The 24984-nt window shown below is 48.1% G+C and overlaps 2 protein-coding genes across 2 annotated transcripts in view; one reads left to right on the forward strand and one right to left on the reverse strand.

Annotated features, from left to right (window-relative positions):
- Positions 1–7561, forward strand: part of LOC116946477 (uncharacterized) — a 36889-nt gene extending 29328 nt beyond the window's left edge. Inside the window, exon 4 of the mRNA XM_032961392.2 lies at positions 2752–7561. Within this exon, the coding sequence (XP_032817283.1) occupies positions 2752–5668 (2917 nt within the window). The 3' untranslated portion in view covers positions 5669–7561. The remainder of the gene's footprint in view (positions 1–2751) is intronic.
- On the reverse strand, positions 7337–20563 carry LOC116946490 (mitochondrial translation release factor 1 like). The gene is made up of 7 exons (XM_032961430.2): positions 19436–20563; positions 16003–16082; positions 14152–14335; positions 12785–12948; positions 10410–10527; positions 9354–9490; positions 7337–8437 (listed from the first exon to the last, which is right to left on the reverse strand). Exons 1-7 carry the CDS (start codon positions 19803–19805, stop codon positions 8225–8227), a joined length of 1266 nt encoding a protein of 421 aa, XP_032817321.1. The 5' UTR covers positions 19806–20563; the 3' UTR covers positions 7337–8224.
- Positions 20564–24984: the final 4421 nt, after the last annotated feature.

The raw sequence follows: 24984 nt of genomic DNA on the forward strand, positions 1-24984 counted from the left end.
CCGCGGCTCCCGATTATCACGGTTGGTGCAAAAGAAGCTCAACATACATACGTACACGTACCAGTGAATTGACAAAGTGCCGAACGCAGAGTCTGTGTCGGTTGCGTTTCACGAAAACATAAAAGGTCGGCCTCTTCCTTTTAATAATGAGCATTGGGGCGCTGTCCGCCTACTTTGGCAGCCCTGAGCCGGTTTCAGAAATTCCACATTCCAATGGGAGAGACTGGGCTTGCCCAAACCCAACGACGGATTATTTCCCACCAGGTGGGCGATAACCCCTCCCCTCCCCCACCCCACCGTATGTTAAACTTCTTTTTGCACCGTACGTAGCCGACCATGCTAATCGGATGTGCGGGGGGCGGGGGAAGGACAAAAAACTAAACGCACAAAAGCAGTTACGAAGAAACTAGTTTTCAATCGAGATCATTTAAAAGTGCATAGCTCCATATTCTTGGTTCTTTCGGTAAAGTCCACGTAGATAGAAAACAAAAAATCTAAATTAAAAGCAAAAAACCCACGACGTTTCGATGGCAACGCAAGCGGTCTTCTTCAAATATCGGAAGGAAGAGCGTTCCAGACGGCCGCACAAGCAGCGCGTCCGAAAGCGAGCGATGCGGTGACCGTCTTTGAACCGATGGGTCAGCCGAAAGCCGCCGCTGCGAGGATGACCGGAGTTCGTGTGATTGTTTATGCTCCTTGACGAGATCAGCAAAGTATTGCGGATCATTTTGTGGCAAGGGCTCTGTGCGTGACGAGTACGACCTTATAATGTATCCGTTCAGCAAACCGAAAGCCAATGCAGCTCAGCGAGGACTCGCCAGTCAAGGACCAATTCTGGGTTCAGGTTCCCAGCCATCTGTGCCGCCGACTCCCTACCCAGCCCCCCTCCGTTCAAGTCCAGGCTATACGAGTCATCATACTATTGTCACAAATGTTTCCAATTGACTAGGTGCTATTTAAATCAAAGGTGCTAAGTCAATACAAACTTTCGATTTAAAGCTTTCGTGACTGCAGGGATTCATCTTCTTGGTTCTTTCGGTAAAGTCACGTAGAATGGAAACAAAGCAATAAAAATAAAACATAATGAAATAAAATTCTCACGACGTTTCGGCCACAACACAAGTAGCCTTCTACGTGACTTTACCGAAAGAACCAAGAAGATCAATACAAACTGTTGGAAGACGTGGGGTATTGCCACACCTCCCCCGTCTCTCGACATTGTTGAGCAGCACCTTCCTTTTGCTCCCACTCAGCATTTTTTTTTTCCCCCACTCGATATACAGCCAAACATCAGCCGAGTTTCCTTCGGCAATTCTTCCACTCTGATAACACAGACGCTGGATATAAGCACACCCCTTAGGAGCAAGGCAAGATGTCCTTGTATCTGAAGAAATGCGCTTGTATCAGATGTAGCTCTTTGGATTCCCCCACCAGAGTTATGTTAAGAATTGTTTTGTTTTAAATCAAAACTGTGCTTCGAGACTATCCTGGTCTCTTGAGTTCTTACCTTCTACCCCGCAGCCCTCACTCCTAACAATGCCCTATCGGCTTGCAGCTGCCCGGTAACAAACACTTATTTTCACCTAACTCATTCAAAGCGCCTGAACAGCAGCAGGTGCAAAGGTGTGCACTGCTCAATTAGGACTTTGCCCTAGAGGGAAACGACACGGCTGGTCGTACAAATACTTGTCGATACCATTGCGCAGCAACTGTCGGGTGCAACGGCCATACACCGGAATCCCCGCGCGTGTCAAAATGGTCTGAACTTATCAAAGGTCGCCCCGTGGCCAACATCGATTGAGCGCTTCGCGCAGCAGCGAAGGGAGCTCGCCGGAATTAAATTTGACCATTAAAATGAGCTGGGAAAATGGTGGCCTTTGTGCAATATCTGGTGACGCAAGTTTAAAACGAACTTGTGGCATAAATCTCAGTGTAAAATATTCTTTACGTTTTTACTCCCCCCCCCCTGCTGCCCCCCCCCCTTCCCAATTGTTTTTAATTTATATTATCGGCATCATGTCCCAAGATGCAAAATCCAATCCCAAGTCTTGCAGAGTGGTCTGACGTGTGTGCCGGAGAATGGCTGTGGAATAAATGTTGCCCTTGGACTTCTCCCAGAGACTCAGTTCATCTTTCCAATTTAACGGACGATAAAATGTGCGTTACTTCTATGTATGCATGTTGAACTTCTTTCGCACCGTACGTAGCCAAACGTGCTAATCTAAGGTGCAGACTGTGTATTTAGCCTTTACACAGGGGGGTGGGGAACTTCCCTACACATGGATCCAACATTGTCACGTGGACGTCGGAGTGAACATTTTGATTATCAAAAGCTGGAATGTAGCCAAAACTCCAGAGCGACATTTAATGTGATGGTGTTTGTTCTTGTTTGGTGAAACCGCTTGTAACTGCCTAGACCATCAATCTCGCTACACCTGCAAAGGTTTAAGTACGGGTGGCCGCTCAGATTCATACTCTGTGACTTGAGCGAGTCAAAATTTAATGCAAAAAAAACAGGCGTCATATTGTGACTTATATACGATTTTTGCTCATGTGTACATTTCATTTTTCCAGTGTAAAGCATTGTCTTTCAGCATCCAACCTATAACTTCGCTTGCAGGGTCATTTGAACGATTGTTTTTTTCTTTTCAAAACTTATTTCCAATCGATACAAATGTGAAAACACAAGTAGGATATATGGTCCGATGCTAAAACTCAATGTCTTTGTGGTCTCTCTTTCTTGTGTTGCAGCTTCACGTGGTCCTACGAGAAGATCAACAGGAGCATCGTGCAGGTGTTCACGGGCCAGGTGGTCGAGATATTCGACGAGGAGTTCCGCGTCTTGTACGGCCAGTCCGAGACACCTCCGCACGCGTCCGCGCTCTACATGAGCCACACGACGTTGGATAGGCCGACCTACCCGCAAGCCTACGGCTCCAGGAAGAACTCGCTCACAGGCAGTCTCGTGGGCAGTCACGTGGGCAGTCACGTTGGCAGTCACGTGGGCAGCCACGTTGGCAGCCACGTTGGCAGCCACACGGGCAGCCACGTCGGGGAAGACCAAGCCAGTGCGAGTGGTTACAAGCCATTGTACCAGGGCTCAAGGGACTCGAATTATCCCTGGGTGAACAGTGGCTCGACGAGCAGCAGAAACCTCGAGCAAAGCACCCACCAGCCGTTCGAGCGCAAAGATTACCTGCGGCAGTCCATCGACCGCGTCTACGCGAGGATCCAGTCGCGGCAGACGCAGCTGCAGAGCGACCTGGGCACCAGCACTCTCGACAGGAACTCGAGCCTCTTCCAGAGCCAGAGGGCTGCGAGCCGGCTGCCGGGCTACGGGACGGATTCCGACGCCTGGAAGCGACACAGCTACGCCGGGGAGCATCCTGAGAGCAGCTCCTTCCTGAGGAGCAGGGCGCTCTTTGAGAACAAGGATCAGGGCAGCAATTCCACCCTGAATCGAGACCCCTCAAGGTACAGGAGCACGTACATGCAAGACGTGGAGAGGGCGGCGAACAACGCGCCACGACGGAGCTCCTTATTCACTGCGGGCTCTCGCGGGAGCTCCACGGCCGAGGGGGAATTTGCGGGGACGCGGGATCGGGAATACAGCAGGATATTCGGGGACGGGTATGTGGACAAGTTCAGCAAGCTGTCGACTCTGTCCAGGGAGGTGCGGCAGGGCTCGCAGTTTCCGAGCAATCAGAGCAACCTCGAGAAAGTCTCGAGCCAGCCGTACGCGTGCGAGACTTCTCCCACGCAAACGAACTTCCGCGAGCAGGACTACCTAGGCCGGCGGTCCAGCACGGAGCACGTGGATTCGAAAGACGCGGACAACGAAGCCCCGGAGTGGAACAACGATCACGGTAAATCCAAGGACACGCTGCGCCGGTTAAGAATAAACTCTTACCTGGACGAGAAGGGAAACAATCAGGAGGACGCTCGCAGCGCAGCTAGGGCTGTGAACGCGAACAGGGATGAGGGATCGCTGAGCAGGAGAAACTCTCTGGACACGAGCATCAGAGACCCCACGGTCCAGGCCACGACAACTGCCACGGACGAGGCTCTGCGTGAAAACTCGGATGGCGAAACGAAGTCGGTGTTCACGCGGAATTCGCGGTTTCACTCCACGCTGCCCACGAACACGCTGTACAAAAGCAAGTCTCTGCTCGACAAAGACGTCGCAGTGCCCAACAGCGACAATGCCGAGAGCAAGCTGGTCAAGACCTCCTCGAAGTTTTTGAACAAGCAGAGCAGCAACCAGTCGCTGAACACGGCAGGGAACTCGGATGACGAATACGAAACATTCGCTTCGAAGCGGCAATCGTTTTTATCGAGGCTGAGGCCAAATTTAAAGCATGGCGAGAAGGGAAAGGAACGCGGGTCCTCCCAGTCGCTAAATAAAGCAAACAGTCAAGAGCCGCTCGATAAGGACCTCGGGCAAGCAGCCTCCACGAGCAACCTCAAGGGCAACGAAAAGCCGAGCGTGCGCAGCCTGAAAGAACGCTACGAGAGCACGTCCAACCACGAGGTGCTGCAGTCGGCAAGCCGCGAGAAAGAGCCGAGCGCGCCCCCGACGCCGACAGCGCCGCCCCGGCGCACCGTCTCCGTGCCCTCGATCGTGGACGACAAGACGCAGGAGCTCGCCCAGGGCGGCTTCAGGAAGAAGGGCGCCGGAGCGGACGACGGCAAGAAGGAGGACAGCCCGCTGGACAAGCTGAAAAAATCTCTCAAGTTCCGGACGATCTTTCCGTTCGTACCCGACAAGAAGGAAGAGGCGCAGGCGTTGCAAGAGGGCGCGCAGAAGGCCGTCGAGGCAGTTTCGCAAACCAAAAATCAGGTGGAAAAAGACAACTCCTTCGCGAAGCCGGTGCAGCCGGTGCAGCCGGTGCAGCAGCAGCAGCGCCGAGATAGCACGTCGGCAAGCGCATACACGTCGGCGACGAGTGAGAAAGCCCAACTCCCGGAGGCCACGTCCGCCCTCCGGAGCAACTCGGCTTCCCTCCGGAGGGACAGCCTCACCGGCAGCAGCAACCACCTCGTGAAGCAACCGGACGCGCCCGCCGAGACCTCCGCGGCGCTCGGTCGCAGGCTGAGCAACAGCAGCCACGTCTCCACGACGTCCGTCTCCAGCGTGGTGTCCACCGGCAGCCAGGGCGCGGCCGGCGGAGACACGGCGAGCCAGACGGGGGCCGAGGACGGCGACGACAAGTCGGATGTGCTGCTCAAGAGGATAGACAGCATGCGCAAGGAGAAACGCGTCTACAGCCGCTTCGAGGTGTTCTGCAAGGGCGACAAAGAGGCCGGCGCGGAGAGGCCCGCGTCGACAGCGACGCCGTACGTGTCCGCGACCTCCTCCGCGTCGACTCCCATGCGCTCCATTTTCCAGCCGAGGTACGACTCGTCGAGCCTGGGCAGGAACGCCATGCAGAGCCAGACCTCCTACTACAACTCGGGGTTGGGCCGGCACTCGCAGTACTCGGGCGTCGGCAGTGGTGGCGGGAGCGGCAGCGGTTACTACAGCGGCGGCAGCGGCAACAGCAGCGACCGCTACACCACGCCGCAGCTTCTGCAGCAGCGCCACGTTCCCGATCAGAGCAAGAACGAGAAGCGGCTGCCCAAGTTCATGCAGCGGTTCGTGGTCACACTGAAACCGAAGAACAAGTGAAGGCGTCTCTCGCACGCCGGCCGTTGGGTGCGGGGAATCGTTTTTTTTGTTAATTAAGCCGCTTCGGTCAAACGTGGCCCCGCGATGCTATACCGCAACGATGTTTTAACGCTAACCGCTAAGCACTGATAATTTGTATTGCTGTAATATTACGATTTGGGGGGCAAGGAGGGGGGAGTACTGTGTACAATGTTAACTGAATACGGCTTGAAATGTGTGTGCATTTATTACAAATGCATTAGGATATTTTATAATTTGTAAGGTTTAAGCTTACTCATGAAATGTTAGGTGGAGTTTAGTTTTTTTTGTCGTGTCTGTATTAAAGTTAAGTTTAGGCGCATGCTGTGCACATTATGAACGCTGCCTTGGGAATGGGATTCCAATAGATGGGATGGAACCACACACACTGTAGGCCATAAGGGGTTAGATGTAGTGTATTCGGAGGGCTGAACACACGACTTCAGGGTGAAGCCAACTGAATGTTGCAGTTATCTCAAAAACAATGTAAGCAGCTGGGGAAGAGAGTCGTTCGGTAACGTGTTGTGCCTTTTTCAAAACAAGGTGCGATGCCGCTCACCCTAGATTTCATCTGGCCACATCTGGTCTCACGAGCGTTTGAAACGTCGCTCGAAAGGTTGTTGCCTGCGAGCACCGTGCCAGATTTGTGATGTTGGCCTGGCCACATTGGTTTGCAGTATTGTCAGGCGGGAGAGTTATTTACAGACCAGTAGATTCTTCACTTAAGCGAAACTAAACTTATGTTTTACAGGGTAAGGCCAACTAAGGTATAGAGCTCTTTTTCAGAAAGCGACCTGGCCACAAATGATAGTGCAAGGAAGTGGCTTATCATGTGGAAATTTATAGCGGCCAAATACTAGCAAATGCATGTTTAGAAATGTGGAAATGAAAAAACCGGAGGACCCAGAGAAAAATCCACGTGACCACGGGGAGAACATGCAAATTCTAAATATACAGGCGTCGGGGTCGAACCCATGAACTCCTGCATACCAAGCGAGGTGGTAAACATCTCGCCACCGCGCCTTTGGGGAAATTCAACAAATGGGACAAACACAGCTGCGATGGGAGGAACGTGAAGGCTCTCACGACCACCATCACCAATTTCAGTCTTTAAAAATAATTGATAAATATATAATGATCACCGACTGCACGTTTTAACTACCTATTTGAGGTTTTAGTGTAATAGTCTCATATTGTTAATTATGCACTCACCGAGCACCTCGTGAAGGTTGAATATACTTAACCTTAAGGTGCTCAATGTCTCATATGTGTAAAGCTTTAGATCAAGGGACTAAGGGCTTTCCCATAATCGAGAAAAAAGTTATTCTGAGATTAAAACAGTTCTCATAAAAAAATGCTGTTTTCTGTTGAGCTGCAAAGTATAGGGCAGTGCTGCAGTGTCTGGGCGTGAACACAATCAAGCCATTCATTCATTTTATATATTTTTACACAAACATATCAAATTACGAGTGCGTGCCAATTCTCCCGCCAGTTTGTGTTGTTGTTATGGAACCGAGGCCAAGCAATAGCCGCCCTACCGGGCTCATTCAAAATTGCTCTACCTGGTTCAGCCGGCAGAGGAGTGGCGTAAATAGCCAACAAGGCATGCCAAAAGACGCGCTCCAACAACACATCACCAAAACACATCGCTAACACCCAAGCAGAGTTTTTTAATAGCAGGGCAAAAAAGTTCCACCCTTTGTTCATTTTGTAATTGAAAACGTGCTTTACAAAAGTTCCAACTCCACGCTTCGACACAGTTTGACGCTGTCGGAAGGCACTACTCGACAGCAGATCCGTCTCTGTATTTTATTGTTTTAACCTTTTTTTTTGCAAATTTTTACAAAAGAAAATAAAAGTTGTCGAAGCAGCCACCGTTGCCGGCAGCCCAGCCTTGTCTTTTACACTCGGACACGTGCCAATGGCTTTTGCCAAAAGCCACTATGGAACTCGCAAGGGAAGAGAAAACATGGTCATGTAAAAACACCCAGGAGGCAGGCAACGCTTCGAAAATAACTTTGCCGACTTCAACCACGGCGCACACGATACCGATTTCCTTAAATTGACGAGTCGTTGAGGCACTGTGTGCTCGGCCAGTGATGGGCCAGAATTAGGATCGTGCTGGAGATGTCCTGGTGATATCCAGAGATGCTCAAGAATAGGCGTTCGGTCACAATCGGTGTCCAGGGCCAAAGGGAGTCGGCAAATGGTGAAGGCTGGGTAGAGGTCAGGTGTGAACTTGACAAGTACAACTCCACTGGCTTACCGGTAAACATACTTGCACGCACACACGTTACCGATTCGCTTGAGTCAACGCATCGCTGAGACGCTACCGGTTCGTTCGGAGAGGTGGTCCCAGGTGGACTGTTTAGGGTTAAGTTGGGTGTGCTGCTGACAGGAGCACATCCCTGAAACACCATACACTTCGGGTTCAGGTAGAGGTCTCAAGAGGAGACTGGGTTGGGTGAGTTCACGATAACGCAGCATCTATCCTGGGCACTGGCTTGTCCGGCAACCGATGAGAAGCTTGGTCGTGGGTCAAGTGGCCCCTTCGTCGTACGAGCCGAGCAGCTCGGCGAGCGCCTCTGAACGTGCGACCTCCTGCAGGGCGGCCACCATGTGGTGCAGGGCCTCCCCGCCCTCCAGGAAGGCGGCAACGCCATGCACAGTGCGGCCAATGCGGTGGTCCGTGATGCGGTCCTGCATGAAGTTGTACGTCCGGATCTTCTCCGAGCGGCCTCGGGATCCAACCTGGACAACAGGGCAAGGGAGCGGAGCAGGGGTTCGGATTTCAGGAAAGCGCGCGCACACACGCCCGGGCCAGACCTCCCGCTGTCCTCCTGTATACAATGGAATGCGCTTCCTTGGCCTGCGCCTTTCCCAACAGACTGCACAACTTCCGCAGGAAAGGACATTGTTTACACTGGACTTGGGAACCGAAACTGTGAGAATTTTTCCTTAAATTACAGTTGAATTTCAAATATTTTTTTTTACCACGAGATGGCCGGGTGGCTCAGGTGGCTAACGTGTTAAGAGCAATGATCTAGCACCTATGAGATCATGGGTTTGAGTCCGGGTAGCCATCCGACCTTAAATTTGGTTCTCCAGTTTAGCAAGAACAAAAAATAACTTGGTAAACCTCATTTATCCACTTGATTAAACATTGCCCATTGGAGAATTAATTATTTGGTTCGTTATCATGCGACGATTATTCTACGCAAGGCACTGAAAAGGTGTACTACTTAATATACTATACATAATATACGCAACTGAAGCGACTCTGGAAGTAGTGCTGTGGGAAGCGATGATCTCGCAGAGCTTTTGAGATCACCGATTGGCATGGTTGGCTAAGTACGGTGCAAAAGAAGTTCAACATGCATACATCATCCCAACATCGCATATCCAACTTGCTGGTGACTGAGAAAGTGACCATCAAAAAAAATGTACAGTAATATCATGCACAAACTGCTTTAAACAAGGAGCTTCAGTAGAAAGCGATTGTGCGTAAGATAAAGAATACATCACAGTGTGTGAAAAGGTCGGAATTAGGAACACCTAAAGCAGTTCCGTCTCCACGCGGCGACACAGAGAGCGGCAGCGGCGGAAGGCAACTGGAGGAATTGTTTCAAGCGGCAAGGCGAGCCATGGGGCGGTGGCGACCGCGGACCTGAAGTTTGCGCGCCGTCTGCTGCTTGCTCAGCCGCTCTTCAAGCTGCAAGTCGTAGAGCTTGGCTCGGAGGATCGTCATCGCCTGCTTGAGGTTCTGGATCTGCGAGCGTTCCTTCTGGCACTCGGACACCACGCCTGCGGCCAAAACGCTCGGTCAATTCTCACAGAGGGACAAAGGAACCCTTTTTGTTGGATACGTTTCAAGCTTTAAGTTTACTTTGTTTTGGCCAGGTGAGGACTCGTGAGGGACTAGAATTATCTAATTTGCAGGAGTGACCCGGGTTGCCAAAATTACAAAAGCAAAAACAGATAAAATACAGCAGTGAAGCAAATATAAATAAAAAACTTCTCTGTGTCAATGCGAATGTTAGGGCTGGTTCTGAAAGCTATGCCCTATTATACACATGTATATCACATAGCACTCAAGGACATGTTGGTGCCTGCACTACATCCGGCCACTTCTGTCTACCTGACTGATATTGGATCCTCTGTGTTGGCAGTGGAGAAAAAGCTAAGTAAAAAAAATCTGCCACCTTTGTATGCATACGTACGTATGTACGTAAATACATTCATGTTATTTACAAGCAGGTGATGAGTCCATCAAGGAAACAAGATGCTTGTGCAGAGGAGAACCTTTTAATTAATTAATTTAAGTTGGAGCCACTGCCAAAAGTATTGAAAAAATATAGATGATTATGCTTTAATTTTATAGGAAAGGCTGGAAAGCTGAAATTACACACAAATATAGCTAAGGCCATATTTTTTTTTTACCAAAATGTTTGAATATGTACACGAAAATTTAGAGACCATTTCCACTCATACAGCATGTTTAGCGTTAAATTCTAATTTGTTTAAAATCATATGCTAATTACGAACAAAAAATATACCCATCATCAGTGAACCAAGACATTTTCCCCCCATGAATTTGCGATGCTAAAACCCGGAAAGTTTGTCACGGTCCCAGCGCAATGGAAAAAGAAGTACGTACGTCTGCACGCAGGAACGGCCCAGTAAGAGGCAGAGAGAGAGAATGGGCCAGGGTGAGTGTCCACACCTGTGGGGAGGTGAGTGATGCGCACGGAGCTGTCCGTGGTGTTGACACTCTGGCCCCCTGCCCCGCTCGCCCGCTTCGTCTCAATGCGGAGCTCCTTCGGGCTGATGTTCAGCTCAATCTGAGTGTAAAATTCAGAGACATCGTGGAATCAGCCTCTTCATTTATCCTGGAGCAATCCGATGAGCCACGAAGCTCTTTTTTTCCACAGATGTCCAGCAGGAGGCGGGTCAGAAAGTTACAACAACAAACAGTACAAAAAACAATCGAAAGTACAAAGTATAGTAAAGGCAAGGGGCCGAAGCTAGCTAGAGCCTACGCAGCGCAAAAGCCAACAACTGTTCACTGCACTCAAAACAATTAGTAATCCAAATGCGGTTGTTTTCATCGTTGGGCTGCGTGTTGAGCATCTCGTTCCTCCAGCTTCCGCCACGCACTACTGAGGGTATCTGCCTACACCCCCTCTCTCTCATCTTACCTGACTCTCCAGCACGTTGTCTACGCTCCAGCAATAAAGGCATCCTTCTTACAAAGCTCACAGTCAACTGTCATTCCATGGGCAGTTGCTCCTTCTCGGGTTCTGCTCCTGCTGTATGGAATTCTCTTCTACTTGATTTTTGTGCAGTTGAGACTCTGTCCTTGTTCAAGTCAACAATGAAGACCAATTCCTTTCGATGTTGCATGCAGATAATTTTGCCATGTTTTTTTTTTTCCCCTGTTTAAGTGTCTGGAGATGCGGCTGCATATAGATGCTCGTATATAAATTATATTTTGTATTAAATTCCTGAAGACTCCTGGAACTTAGTGCGTGGCCAAAGGTTGAGATGCTCAGCGCCCATTTGTCAAAGGTCTCCCCCTGCGGTGGTGGCGGTTTTCTGCCATACTTCACCACATTAGTCACCACGGTCCAGAATCAAACTCAGGTTGTCAGCTTCATAGCACATTCCACTAACCACTGCAGTTCCACTCCTAGGATGTAACTGAGGGTTTAACATATACAAGCATGTGTCGCATTGCACCACAGTATAATTATTGTCTGTAGAGCCATGTAAATTGGATTTATATTTAAATGTGACTACATTTACAACCGTCACGTCATAAGCTGCTAAGCCTTCTGATTAATGAGCTAATCTGTGAATGACATAACTTATATTACTAATCGAAAATATATATCCATTAAACAAACTGCAATACATCCAACTCACTTGACAAGGCAACATTTCACGTTACTGACGGGCTAAACGCAAAGCTATAATTTTCACTTTTAGCAGTGCGACTAAAATATTGGAAGAAAAAAAAATGTCATTAACATGTTTGATTTACGGGGTGCCGTGACATAGCGAGGGCGAGCTTGCTGAACCTGCGTGACTCAAAACCGGAACCCCGCCGAATGTTTAACAATGTGAACTTGTTCAGATTAGGGACGCTCTGGGCATCGGGCCAGGACAATATCCGATTCCCTCCGCCGTTGGTCGTGAATCCCATGGGGTTGCACGCAGCTGCCTGCTCTGGGATATTGGTTCAATAGAAATAAAGAAAACCCCCAACATGAGCTGGGTTTTGTGTCACCCCGTAACCCCCCTCCCCCTACCCCACTTTGTAATGCTATATTGTTGTACAAAATGCTGCAATCGATTCTGCAGTGGAAGTCTTTTGAAAGACACACCCTTGCAACTTCTCATCGTATCGCTATGGATGTAGTAAAAGTTTCTCGCCATTCTCTTTACAATTCAAGAACCAAAAGTAGTATAAATAAATGAGCAATGTGCCATCAAAGTGTAGCACCTTTACAAAATGCATTTTTTGTTTGTTCAGGGTGTGATGTGATCTGGAAAACGGCCAAAAACGTTGAGTGGAGTAATTTCTTGGTTGTAGTTGCTCACTAGAGACACCTATGGCCTGATATCTGATTTACAATATTTTCCCAAAAAAATTATGCGAAAAACACTAATTTTGACTGTACGTTTTCGAGACAGCCATGTAACAAAAAAAAGAAAACTTCTTGTGCACACGGCAGAGGTGGCATGATGGCGCACGGGTGTTTTAAAGCTAGTCTAACAAAATATTCTTAGTCACGAAAGCTTTAAATCAAAATTTAGTCTAACAACGTTATAACTCGTGCGTTAAGTTTGTAGAAGGTAAAATAATGCAAGGACCAGGAACCTCTTCTACACATGTGGCTGTGTGTTGCGTGGGCGGCAGGGTATAACTTTTCATTTTAAAAAAATTGTGGAAAATATGGTTTCTTTGTGGATGGATGTTGAACTTCATTCACAACGTACGTAGCCAACCGTGCTAATCGGAGGTGCGGGGAAAGGACACTGACCTAAACGAATACGCGAAATGGAACGCACGACGATCACCCATCCCCGTGTCACCTCGGAGGGCTGGCGCAGCACGGCGACGGTGATGGTGCTGGTGTGCACGCGCCCCTTCGACTCGGTGCGCGGGATTCGCTGCACGCGGTGGACTCCGCCCTCGAAGCACAGCAGGCGGTACGCGCCCTCGCCCGTGATGCACGCCGTCGCGTGTCGCAGGCCCCCTGCACACAATAACAACAAAAAACATACATATACAAGGGAAAAAAAAAATGGACGCGTATGGGTGGATTCTGTAATGGTCCTCACGAGTGTTTAATTCGCGATTGTGTTACCGGGCATTTTCAAAACTTCACGCGGTCATTGCTTCGTGGGAGAGGCGAGCGTGTGCATGGCGTGGTGATGTCCAGCGTCTGGACTCGCCAACTTCACCGACTGGTGTGGTTAAGTATATGGTCACAATCACCCCCGTGGCTCAACGTTGTGGGTAGGACCTCAGCCAGCGGTCGATTCATAGTATCAATTTTAGTGCATGAATCGATCTATTATTATATGCCTAATGGACATGCTCGTCTTATCCGCCTTTCGATAGCCGTATGCGGCAATGAGAAATTTGGTGCTGTGCCCCGTCTGACTGAAGTTGATGTTGGCATCATTTTCCACTGCTGCAATTTAATAAAAAACACAGCCGGCCAGCCACGCTTGTGATATTTGGCACCACGCCTGCAAGCTGCTCTAAAGAAAGTAAGTTACATTTTTCTTTCAAGCTACACGCCGCGCTACCTTCTGGCAGACAGGACGCACCTGGCCTCGTGGTGGTGTCTGCAAGTGTGTGCGTGTTGTGGGGGTGGAGCATTGGCGTAGTGGTTAGCGCACTGCGCTACAAACCCTAGCGACCCGAGTTTGATTTCCGGCCAAGACTAACACCAGTGGTTATTATCTGAACTGGTCCTGGGCTTCCCCTAGGTCGATTCAGCCTCAAAAGGGTACCTGGTGCAGTGTGTAAACATCAACACTGGGGAGATCAGAGATGGCCAGATGTGGTTAAAGCCACACCACCTCTGCCTGTACCATGCTACTGGCTTTCATAGGTGCTCGCTAAACTGCACTTGCCCCAACAGTCTGCAGTGCTATAGAGCAACAACATGCCTGTTGATAACGAGAATGCGTTTGCGGATAGCAAGAACTGTGTAAGCCAGTATTCTTCATTGCAAAGCCCGCGGGCCACTGGCGGCCCCTGGTGGCCATTAGTGCGGCTCCTTGATGTGCGGTCCCCTACGATACACAAATGTGAAAACACTCCCCATCACGCTGTCAAATCCTAATGGTTACAAACGTGTGGCGTCCCTCACACTGATGATGTCCTATCAGCGAAAGTGCTCCCCTTCTCCCTCTGAAAATTATCACTGGCATAAGGTGGCGCTCACCCATCTCGCTCCATTGGTACTGCAGCCTTTCGAAGCACCAGTTCTGATGCAGCGCGTAGTTCTCGTACATTTCGAACACCTCCGCCGTGAAGAGCATTGCCTCCTGGCCGCCCACGCCCGCGTACACCTCCAGCAGCAGCTCCCCCTCGTCCTCCTCCTCCCCCGGCAGCAGCAAGGCCAGCACCTGCGCCAGCAAGATCCGCCACCCCAGCCCCAACACACACACACACACGCGTACAAAAAGCATCAGCATTAACGATGCTTTATTATATTTAGCATTCGTAATTTTCAGAGTAGGGGGCCCACTTTCACCGAAAAGACATCAGTTTGAGGGCAGCCACACATATGAAACCAGTGTGTTTGACAGCATGATGGGGTGCTTTCACGTTTGTGAATTGTCAGGGGCCGCACATCAAGGGTCGCACTCAAGGCCACCAGTGGCCTGTGGGACTTGCAATGAAGAACAATGGTATCGCAGCAGGCTTTCACGAAGGCACTGTGGTTCACAGACGGACACAGTCTGCCAGTAGGGGGAAGATGTTGCTAGGTGGTTTTACACAATTAAGTTGGGTGTAAATTTGACCAATTTTTGGAAAATTTGCACCGTGAAGCCGGCATACATAGCCTAATCTTGCGAATGACATCACGGGATCTTTCACGTACAATATGAAGCTGACTAGCGTGTATTTTATGATTTAAAGCTTTCGTGACTGCAGGGATTCATATTTTTGGTTCTTTCGGGTAAAGTCACGTAGAAGGGAAACAATAAAATAATAAAAATATAAAACAATACAATTTTCTTGTTGTGGTTTTCACACCTGATGATGATTGCTTGTGTTGCAGTCGAAACGTCGTGAGAATTTTATTGTTTAAATTTTTTTTGTTTCCCTTCTACGTGACTTTACCGAAAGAACCAAGAATGTGTATTTCATGGTTAATAATACACCTACAGTATTAATCAGGGAAATGCCTGGGCTCAAACCGTTAACCTCTGCAAAAAGCTGCAAACGTGTTAACGATCAGTCATGCCACCACTCCCCGGACCTCTGGTTACATGAATGCTTGATTGAGACATGTTATAGCACCGCCCTTTTCCGCTGTGCAACATCATGCACAATTAAATATACATTGGGACCTAATGTTTCATGACTCAATGGCACCTAAATGGGGGGGAGCGGTGACACAATGTTTAGCTCATCATACGATGAACCAGGCAACCTGAGCTCGTTTCTCCTGGCCATGGCTAACATCAGTGTCAAGACATATTTCAAACGGTCTTGGGATCTCACTTCACCAACACCATCTCAGATGAGCACGGCAAAGTATGATAAACAGCCCCAATAAAACAATACGGTGTGTGAGGGCCTTCACCCAGCAGTGGCTTGACAAAGGACTGTAAATTTTGGAAAAACTGCAGCCCTGTGTCACTCTACTGCTGGATAAAGGTATCCCCACACAATGCCAGTCATGGGGGTTGTTTGATCATAGAGCACCATTCTGCTCTGCGCAGGTTGGTGAAGGGGAGTGCCAGGATTGGTTCAGATATTTCTCGCCATTGATGTGAGCTGTGGCAGGGAATCGAACGGAGGTTGCCGAGTTTGCAGTGTAATGTGCAAACTACTGCACCACCGCTGTCAGTCTGTTTTTATATATATCTAAAGTGTCCTTACACCTTGCACTTACATGGGTAATTTACTTGGTTATGAAGTTATACAGATTAATGTATGTATGCATGTATTGTTTAGTAGTATGAACTAATATTTGCGTGGAATATATTTTTTAATGATACCCAAGTATAATTATTGTTAATGGTACCCAAGGGGACTTCAATGCCTAAGGAAAATAGGGTACCTTTTCCTGCAACTCGTGAATTTTTGCTTTACAGTTTTCATTTTCTTCCTCAGCTAGTTTTCTCATCTCTTCATCGCAATCTGCCCAAACAAACAGAGAGGTAAAAAAACTGGTGAAACACGTTCGCTCAGAACTGGCCGTCTTGTTACATAATGTACAACAATCACACACACACACAACGCTGTGAATAAAACATCAGCAAACATGATCGCATGAACTACAATTCAATTGTGAAAAAAAACCCAGTGTTTAATTATTCACGAACAAAGCACCACCATCTGGTCTGGTTGTTTTAATGCACCTCTCTCCCTGATTAAAATTCCACCCTGCAAGTTGACTCCAAATTCATGTTTAATGTCTGCCAGTATTAGAATGCCCTTCAGTTATCCAGGTAAGCCTCACTGAGTACTAAGATATTTTTTTTCAGGAGGGTACAGCACGAAGGGCATTTGGCGCATTTAATTCCCGTAATGTTCCACTGTAATTCTATCCTCCCATTTCTAAGTTCCACACCTTTAACAAAACTGCACTGACCAGCTCGGTGAAGTGTGACTTGCTTGCCTTTCCTGTACTGCGTATGTACGTTGAACTTCTTTCGCACCGTACGGAGCCATCCGTGATAAACCTATCGGGGTGTTTGTATTGCCTGTTGATGTAACTTGCTGACTCGCCCCTACTGGATACCTTATAGTGTAGCAGGCAGGTGATGCACTATGTAATTGTGCAGCAGGTAGTGATGTCACCTTATAGTGTAGCAGGCAGGTGATGCACCATGTAATTGTGCAGCAGGGAGTGATGTCACCTTAGAGTGCAGAAGGTAGGTGATGCACCATGTAATTGTGCAGCAGGTAGTGATGTCACCTTACAGTGTAGCAGGTAGTTGATGCACTATGTCATTGTGCAGCAGGTAGTGATGTCACCTTATAGTGTAGCAGGTAGGTGATGCACTATGTCATGTGCAGCAGGGAGTGATGTCACCTTATAGTGTAGTAGGCAGGTGATGCACTATGTCATTGTGCAGCAGGTAGTGATGTCACCTTATAGTGTAGCAGGTAGTTTATGCACTATGTCATGTGCAGCAGGTAGTGATGTCGCCTTATAGTGTAGCAGGTAGGTGATGCACTATGTCATGTGCAGCAGGTAGTGATGTCGCCTTATAGTGTAGCAGGCAGTTTATGCACTATGTCCTAGTGCAGCAGGGAGTGATGTCGCCTTATAGTGTAGCAGGTAGTTGATGCACAATGTAATTGTGCAGCAGGGAGTGATGTCACCTTATAGTGTAGCAGGTAGGTGATGCACCATGGCATTGTGCAGCAGGGAGTGATGTCACCTTATAGTGTAGCAGGCAGGTGATGCACCATGTAATTGTGCAACAGGGAGTGATGTCACCTTACAGTGTAGCAGGTAGTTGATGCACTGTGTAATTGTGCAGCAGGGAGTGATGTCACCTGATAGTGTAGCAGGCAGGTGATGCACTGTCATTGTGCAGCAGGGAGTGAATGTTGCCTTAGAGTGCAGCAGGTAGTTGATGCACCATGTCATTGTGCAGCAGGGAGTGATGTCACCTTAGAGTGCAGAAGGTAGGTGATGCACCATGTCATTGTGCAGCAGGTAGTGATGTCACCTTATAGTGTAGCAGGTAGGTGATGCACTATGTCATGTGCAGCAGGGAGTGATGTCACCTTATAGTGTAGTAGGCAGGTGATGCACTATGTCATTGTGCAGCAGGTAGTGATGTCACCTTATAGTGTAGCAGGTAGTTGATGCACTATGTCTTGTGCAGCAGGTAGTGATGTCGCCTTATAGTGTAGCAGGTAGGTGATGCACTATGTCACGTGCAGCAGGTAGTGATGTCGCCTTATAGTGTAGCAGGCAGTTGATGCACTATGTCATTGTGCAGCAGGGAGTGATGTCGCCTTATAGTGTAGCAGGTAGTTGATGCACCATGTAATTGTGCAGCAGGGAGTGATGTCACCTTATAGTGTAGCAGGTAGGTGATGCACCATGTCATTGTGCAGCAGGGAGTGATGTCACCTTATAGTGTAGCAGGTAGGTGATGCACTATGTCATGTGCAGCAGGGAGTGATGTCACCTTATAGTGTAGTAGGCAGGTGATGCACTATGTCATTGTGCAGCAGGTAGTGATGTCACCTTATAGTGTAGCAGGTAGTTGATGCACTATGTCATGTGCAGCAGGTAGTGATGTCGCCTTATAGTGTAGCAGGTAGGTGATGCACTATGTCATGTGCAGCAGGTAGTGATGTCGCCTTATAGTGTAGCAGGCAGTTTATGCACTATGTCATTGTGCAGCAGGGAGTGATGTCGCCTTATAGTGTAGCAGGTAGTTGATGCACAATGTAATTGTGCAGCAGGGAGTGATGTCACCTTATAGTGTAGCAGGTAGGTGATGCACCATGGCATTGTGCAGCAGGGAGTGATGTCACCTTATAGTGTAGCAGGCAGGTGATGCACCATGTAATTGTGCAACAGGGAGTGATGTCACCTTACAGTGTAGCAGGTAGTTGATGCACTGTGTAATTGTGCAGCAGGGAGTGATGTCACCTGATAGTGTAGCAGGCAGGTGATGCACTGTCATTGTGCAGCAGGGAGTGAATGTTGCCTTAGAGTGCAGCAGGTAGTTGATGCACCATGTCATTGTGCAGCAGGGAGTGATGTCACCTTAGAGTGCAGAAGGTAGGTGATGCACCATGCCATTGTGCAGCAGGTAGTGATGTCACCTTATAGTGTAGCAGGTAGGTGATGCACTATGTCATGTGCAGCAGGGAGTGATGTCACCTTATAGTGTAGTAGGCAGGTGATGCACTATGTCATTGTGCAGCAGGTAGTGATGTCACCTTATAGTGTAGCAGGTAGTTGATGCACTATGTCTTGTGCAGCAGGTAGTGATGTCGCCTTATAGTGTAGCAGGTAGGTGATGCACTATGTCACGTGCAGCAGGTAGTGATGTCGCCTTATAGTGTAGCAGGCAGTTGATGCACTATGTCATTGTGCAGCAGGGAGTGATGTCGCCTTATAGTGTAGCAGGTAGTTGATGCACCATGTAATTGTGCAGCAGGGAGTGATGTCACCTTATAGTGAAGCAGGTAGGTGATGCACCATGGCATTGTGCAGCAGGGAGTGATGTCACCTTACAGTGTAGCAGGTAGTTGATGCACTGTGTAATTGTGCAGCAGGGAGTGATGTCACCTGATAGTGTAGCAGGCAGGTGATGCACTGTCATTGTGCAGCAGGGAGTGAATGTTGCCTTAGAGTGCAGCAGGTAGTTGATGCACCATGTCATTGTGCAGCAACGAGTGATGTCACTTTACAGTGTATCAGGCATGTGTTGCAGCATGCCATGTGCAGCAGGGATAAACCCCTTTGTCAATGTGCACCGTGTCATTGTGCAGCTGCACGGGGAATGTAATCTCACCGTGTAGCAAGGAGTCGAGGTGCCGCATCTCTTCCCGCTTCGCCTGCAGATGCTTCACGTAGGCAGCCACGGTCGCTTTCTTCCCGGGGCTCATCACAACCTCCTTAACCTCCTTCCCCTCCATCACCACCTCATCATCCCCCGTCTCCCTAGGCTCGGTCACTATCTTCTTCAGGTACCTCTGCAGCCTGGGGTCCCGGAAGGCCGCCTCTGCCCAGCTCGCCGAGCTGTACAACCTGGACGAGGCTGCTGCGGCGGCGGGGATCGAGAGACGCCGACCCCAGCAGCGAGACCCCTGTGGTCTCAGGGAACCCCGCGTCCCCAAGGTCCCCACTGCCCGCAGCAGCAGGCGACCCCCCTGCAGCCTCATGACGCGGCCGGGTTGGGCGCAACCAAGCCGGCAGGCTGAGCAGGAAAGGCGCAAGGGCTGCGGCCTATCGTCCTCGGTGTCCGAGGCCTGCTTTTCTTGCGAGATTTTTGTTTTTTTGCCGTTATAACTGAATCACGGTCGTGTTTAAGAAGTTAGGATTGTGTTACCACGCCATAACAACACTGCAATACTATTCGTGCTCGCGCTGTTACGGTTGTGCAGCGTATGCACCGCAATAGTTTTAAGCGTTTCGCACCGTGCAATGTTAACCCTACCGTCAATGTCGTGCGTATTGTTCAGCTTTAGATATGTTTACTGTCAATTACAATAAGTGCCGCGCCTCAGTGTCGCACGCCGTGTAACGCACATGCAATTTTACGTTGTAAATAGAGCAATTAATAAACCTTTAAAGCAATAAAATACCACGCTTTGACATCGACACTTGGATTATCCAAAAGCCTCCTCCTCATCGTCTCCCCTCGCCACCGATTCTTTTGTACATTTCCCCCCACAAGGTTTAAAGGATCTTATTTTTTTTTCTAAGTTCTAAATTTCCGCGTAAAGGCAACGCTTCACCCGCGGTTGCAATGCGCCGCATATAGTGCCGGTATAGTGGCACACAAAGACAAAGGTCCCCCGTGTAGCCTGCAACAGACTGTAGGGGGAAGTGCTGTGAGCCAGCGGCACCTATGAACGCCGGTACGGCACACGAGGGGGTGGCCGGCAACCACGCCCGACCGCCTTTGTCTCTCCCAGGGGTGATATTCACTACACACCGCACCAGGTTACTCATTTGAGGCTGAGTCGACCTAAGGGGGGGGGAGGCACAGGACCGGTTCACTGCGTTGGTGTACGGTGCTTTTTCAGGAATATTTTGCTGTTTTTTTCCCTGGATTTTCTGTTTGCACAGTCAACACATAGTCACTTTAAGATGTTTTCTTGTTCATGTTTTAGTTTTTTGTTTGTTGCGGTTGCACCCGATTCAAGAGCCGAATGGCTCACAGGGCTATACCAAATAAATGAAAACTGAAAAACTGAAACTGAAAGATAATCGTCCACTCGGGGTTTGGTGCCCGTGAGCGGGAGTCGAACTCTGGAGAAACTCGCCGGGTTCGTAGAGCGTAGCGCGCTAACCGCTGCACCACCGCTCACCCGAGTGGCACGCGTGAAACACGTGAAACACGTGAACCACGTGAAAGCGTGAAACACGTGGACCCGCACCTCCGGTGTTGTGTAAGCCCGAGTTCAGATGGACCCCTAGTGTCGTGTGGCACTCCCCTCACTAAAATATCACAGTACAAATCATTCGAGGAAATTATATTTTTTTAAAAAGGCTTGCGGATAATAAGACACACGCGTCCTAAATATGTGTGCAGGGCGGTAAATACATTTATGCAAACTCTTTGTGTTTTTTTTTCGGTAAAGTCACGTAGGTAAAAAAATAAATGAAATAAATGAAACATAACTAAATAAAATATTTTTCCATTTATTTTATTGATTTTTTTTTACCTACGTGACTTTACCGAAAAGACCCAAAGAGTATGAATCCTTGCAGTCACGAAAGCTTCAAATCTAGAAATGTACGCAAGTCTGGTCACAAGACACCCACCGGATTATAAGACGCATGCCTGGACTTTCCCTTTACAAATTAAAGGGAAAGAGTGCCCCCCCTCATAACCCGGAGATTACAGGACAGGGACTCTCTCTACTTACGAGCATTCGACTTACGAACTTTCAGAGATGCGAACAAGCCTCGTCCGTAGGTCCAGTTGCCTGTTCGGACCGAGAGTCGCAAGTTCAACCGTCGCGCAAGAGGTGGCGATGGTGACGTCTACACCTGCAGAACGTGAAGAACCAATGGCATCTACATAACGTGAAGAACCAGTGGCATCTACATCTGCAGAACATGACGAACCAGTGGCATCTACACCTGCAGAGCGTGAAGAACCAGTGGCATCTACATCTGCAGAACATGAAGAACCAGTGGCATCTGCAGAACGTGAAGAACCAGTGGCATCTACATCTACATAACGTGAAGAACCAGTGGCATCTACATCTGCAGAACATGACGAACCAGTGGCATCTACACCTGCATAACGTGAAGAACCAGTGGCATCTACATCTGTAGAACGTGAAGAACCAGTGGCATCTACATCTACATAACGTGAAGAACCAGTGGCATCTACATCTGCAGAACATGACGAACCAGTGGCATCTACACCTGCATAACGTGAAGAACCAGTGGCATCTACATCTGCATAACGTGAAGAACCAGTGGCATCTACATCTGCAGAACATGACGAACCAGTGGCATCTACATCTGCAGAACATGACGAACCAGTGGCATCTACATCTGCAGAACGTGAAGAACCAGTGGTATCTACATCTGCAGAACGTGAAGAACCAGTGGCATCTACATCTGCAGAACGTGACGAACCAGTGGCATCTACATCTGCAGAATATGACGAACCAGTGGCATCTAATCTGCAGAACGTGAAGAACCAGTGGCATCTACATCTGCAGAACGTGAAGAACCAGTGGCATCTACATCTACATCTGCAGAACATGACGAACCAGTGGCATCTACATCTATAGAACATGAAGAACCATTGGCATCTACATCTATAGAACATGAAGAACCAGTGGCATCTACATCTACAGGAGTTTATGCAACTTTTAAAGCCATTCCCCGTGTTTAGTGTGCATGCCATACAACATGTCTGGAATCGACAGGAGTAAAGTTGGACTTACGAACAAACCGACTTACGAACAGACCTCTGTAACCTAACCCGTTCGTAAGCAGAATAATCCCTGTACTATAATAGGGATAAATACAACCACTACATTTAATTTCAAAGCCTCTATTTGTCGCTTGTCGGTCTCTGTGCACTCATTGAATCGTTCAACTGTCTTGATACTCTGCCCGTTAGGCTTGCTTACAAACCCCAACTGCATGTATGCATAATACAGAAGCTAATGAAACCAGAGGGGCATCTTTAAACAGATCACCCTTTATGTCTGAGGTGCTGTTGGATATACCAGTACATTGTCTGCCTGTAAGCCTTTTCTAGATCGTTATAAAATACTCAATCGGAGACCCGTCTGCCAATCTTATTACCGAAAGACCCCATCGCTTATCATGTTAATCAGTTTAGATTGGTATGTTATCTAAAGATAGCGTCAGCGACTGTTCTGCCATGTTATTAAGGATGTGATCAAAGTGTAATGTTGTCAGTCGATATTCTGAAGACCCCCATCGTATTGTTTTAGTTTGTTAGTCTTTTTGTCGAAAGATGCCATCATAGAATGGTCTCTCATTCTATGGTTTAAAGACTCCTTTAAAAACCAGTCTGTCCATTTATTGTGCACAAATTCCACACAGACCATTTTTTTAAAATTAAGACTTTCAGAGGTTAGAGTGTCAGTCTATTGCCTAATACCTTAATCAACATGCCTTGCAATAGGTATCTCTTTGGTGTTTGAAAATCTTCACATTTGTTTTATTGCCAGAAAGGGTAAAACCTCTTATTCTTTTTTCATAATTTTTGATCGTGGCAAAAAGGTCCCATAGATGGTTTAGTATACTATTGAACATGCCAATGACTTCATCATAAGGTACATCATTCTGCCTTTTCTAAGCACGGTCAGTCTCGTCTGTCCGATTGTCTAAAGATTCCCAGCACAAACTCGCCTTTTACCTTATGTCGAATGGCCACGTGATATTTTTTTGTGTCAGTTAATCATCTCAAGACTCATAAGACACCATTCACACGTCTATCATTTACAGACCCAGACCACGGCATTGCCTTCTTTTGTCTATGGACTACACCATAGATCAGTTTGTTAGTCTGCTGTGAAAAATACCTCGTCAGTAACAGGTTTGTGCGTGTAATGCCTAAATGAATGTATGCAATTTTATTGTCGAAACTGTCAGGTGTGACCTGCTAAAAAGTGTCAGATTTGCTCCCGAGGGCGATTGCAATGCATTTATTTTATTACTTTCCGAATACAGTGTTGTTTCAAATAGCTCTACTGAGTTCAGTGTAGTCAGTCATAATACAGGCTGTTTTAAAAAGATGGACCCGATTTGAAATCGCTATATCTTTGAAATTGGGTCCATCTGTTTTAAACGCCCTGTAATTTACATGATCAACGACTCAGCTTCAATCACGAGTTTGCTATTGTAGCAACTACGTGAATGTACATCGGTATTGTCTGAAAAAGGTGTTTCAACCATTTGACTGTGTATATTATATCATTTGGGTCTTTCGGTAAAGTCACGTAGATAGGTTCAAAGAAAATAGTAATCAACGATCTGTGAAAACGTAATCAACAATCTGTGCAATCCACACACCAATACTTCCTATCAATAGTTAAACATGGTCAAGGTGCAGCCCTGCAACTGCTTGCTCACGCCACTGCTGGGAGAAGAGCCTCCACTAGAGGGCGCTCTATAAACCCCCTCCAGAGTATTTGGCCCCACTCGTCCACATCAGAAGAGGTGGGAGTACCCACAAAGACACAGATCGCCAGGATAACCTTAACAGACTGCAGGAGCAAGTGTTGTTCGCGAGCACCTACGAAGGCCGGCACAGCACGAGGGGGTGAGTGGCCAGCACCAACGCCTGGCTACCCTTGGAGCCGTCCATAAATGACGTCACGCGATTTTGGACGATTTTTGACCCCCCCCCACCCTCGTCACACGGCGTCACAAAAAGTCAGACCCCCCCCCTCAAATATGACGTCACAAAGCTCTGCCCCCCGCTCTTCATCCGTTCACAGAAAATACTTGTGCAAACTATTAATTCTACTTTTCTTATTTCTGGGTGGTATTGAGCTTCATCCTGGCCCAAATGAAAATAACTCGTATAATTCTGTAGATTTTTCTGGCAGGAAAGGTGTTGGTGTTCTACATGTCAACATCAGAGGGCTTGTGATTAAATTAAGTCAACTAAAACTAGAAGTGGCAAATCTTGACCCGGACATTTTTTGCCGAACAGAAACATTTCTCACTCCTGCCGTCAATGACTTGCAGATTGCGATTGACTACAACCTTTTTCGGCTTGACCGAGGATCTAAAGGTGGAATTGCCATTTATGTTCGTAATACTATTGCATGTTCACTACCTCACTCCTTGTTTAAAAAATGTTGCTTTGAAGGTCTGGCTCTCAAAATAACT

This window comes from Petromyzon marinus, chromosome 27, assembly GCF_048934315.1.
Source record: "Petromyzon marinus isolate PM22_M1 ecotype Great Lakes invasive population chromosome 27, UKy_Petmar_22M1.pri1.0, whole genome shotgun sequence".
Classification (NCBI taxonomy): domain Eukaryota; kingdom Metazoa; phylum Chordata; class Hyperoartia; order Petromyzontiformes; family Petromyzontidae; genus Petromyzon; species Petromyzon marinus.

What these genes read in the sequence shown, in the direction of transcription:
- LOC116946490 (XM_032961430.2), bottom strand. Translation starts at nt 19,805, where the DNA reads ATGAGGCTGCAGGGGGGTCGCCTGCTGCTGCGGGCAGTGGGGACCTTG. An exon ending in GTACCAATGGAGCGAGATGG is followed by an intron (nt 12,949 to 14,151) that starts GTGAGCGCCACC and finishes TATTGTGTGCAG; the next exon opens with GGGGCCTGCGACACGCGACG. An exon ending in TGCTGCGCCAGCCCTCCGAG is followed by an intron (nt 10,528 to 12,784) that starts GTGACACGGGGA and finishes TTTTACACTCAG; the next exon opens with ATTGAGCTGAACATCAGCCC.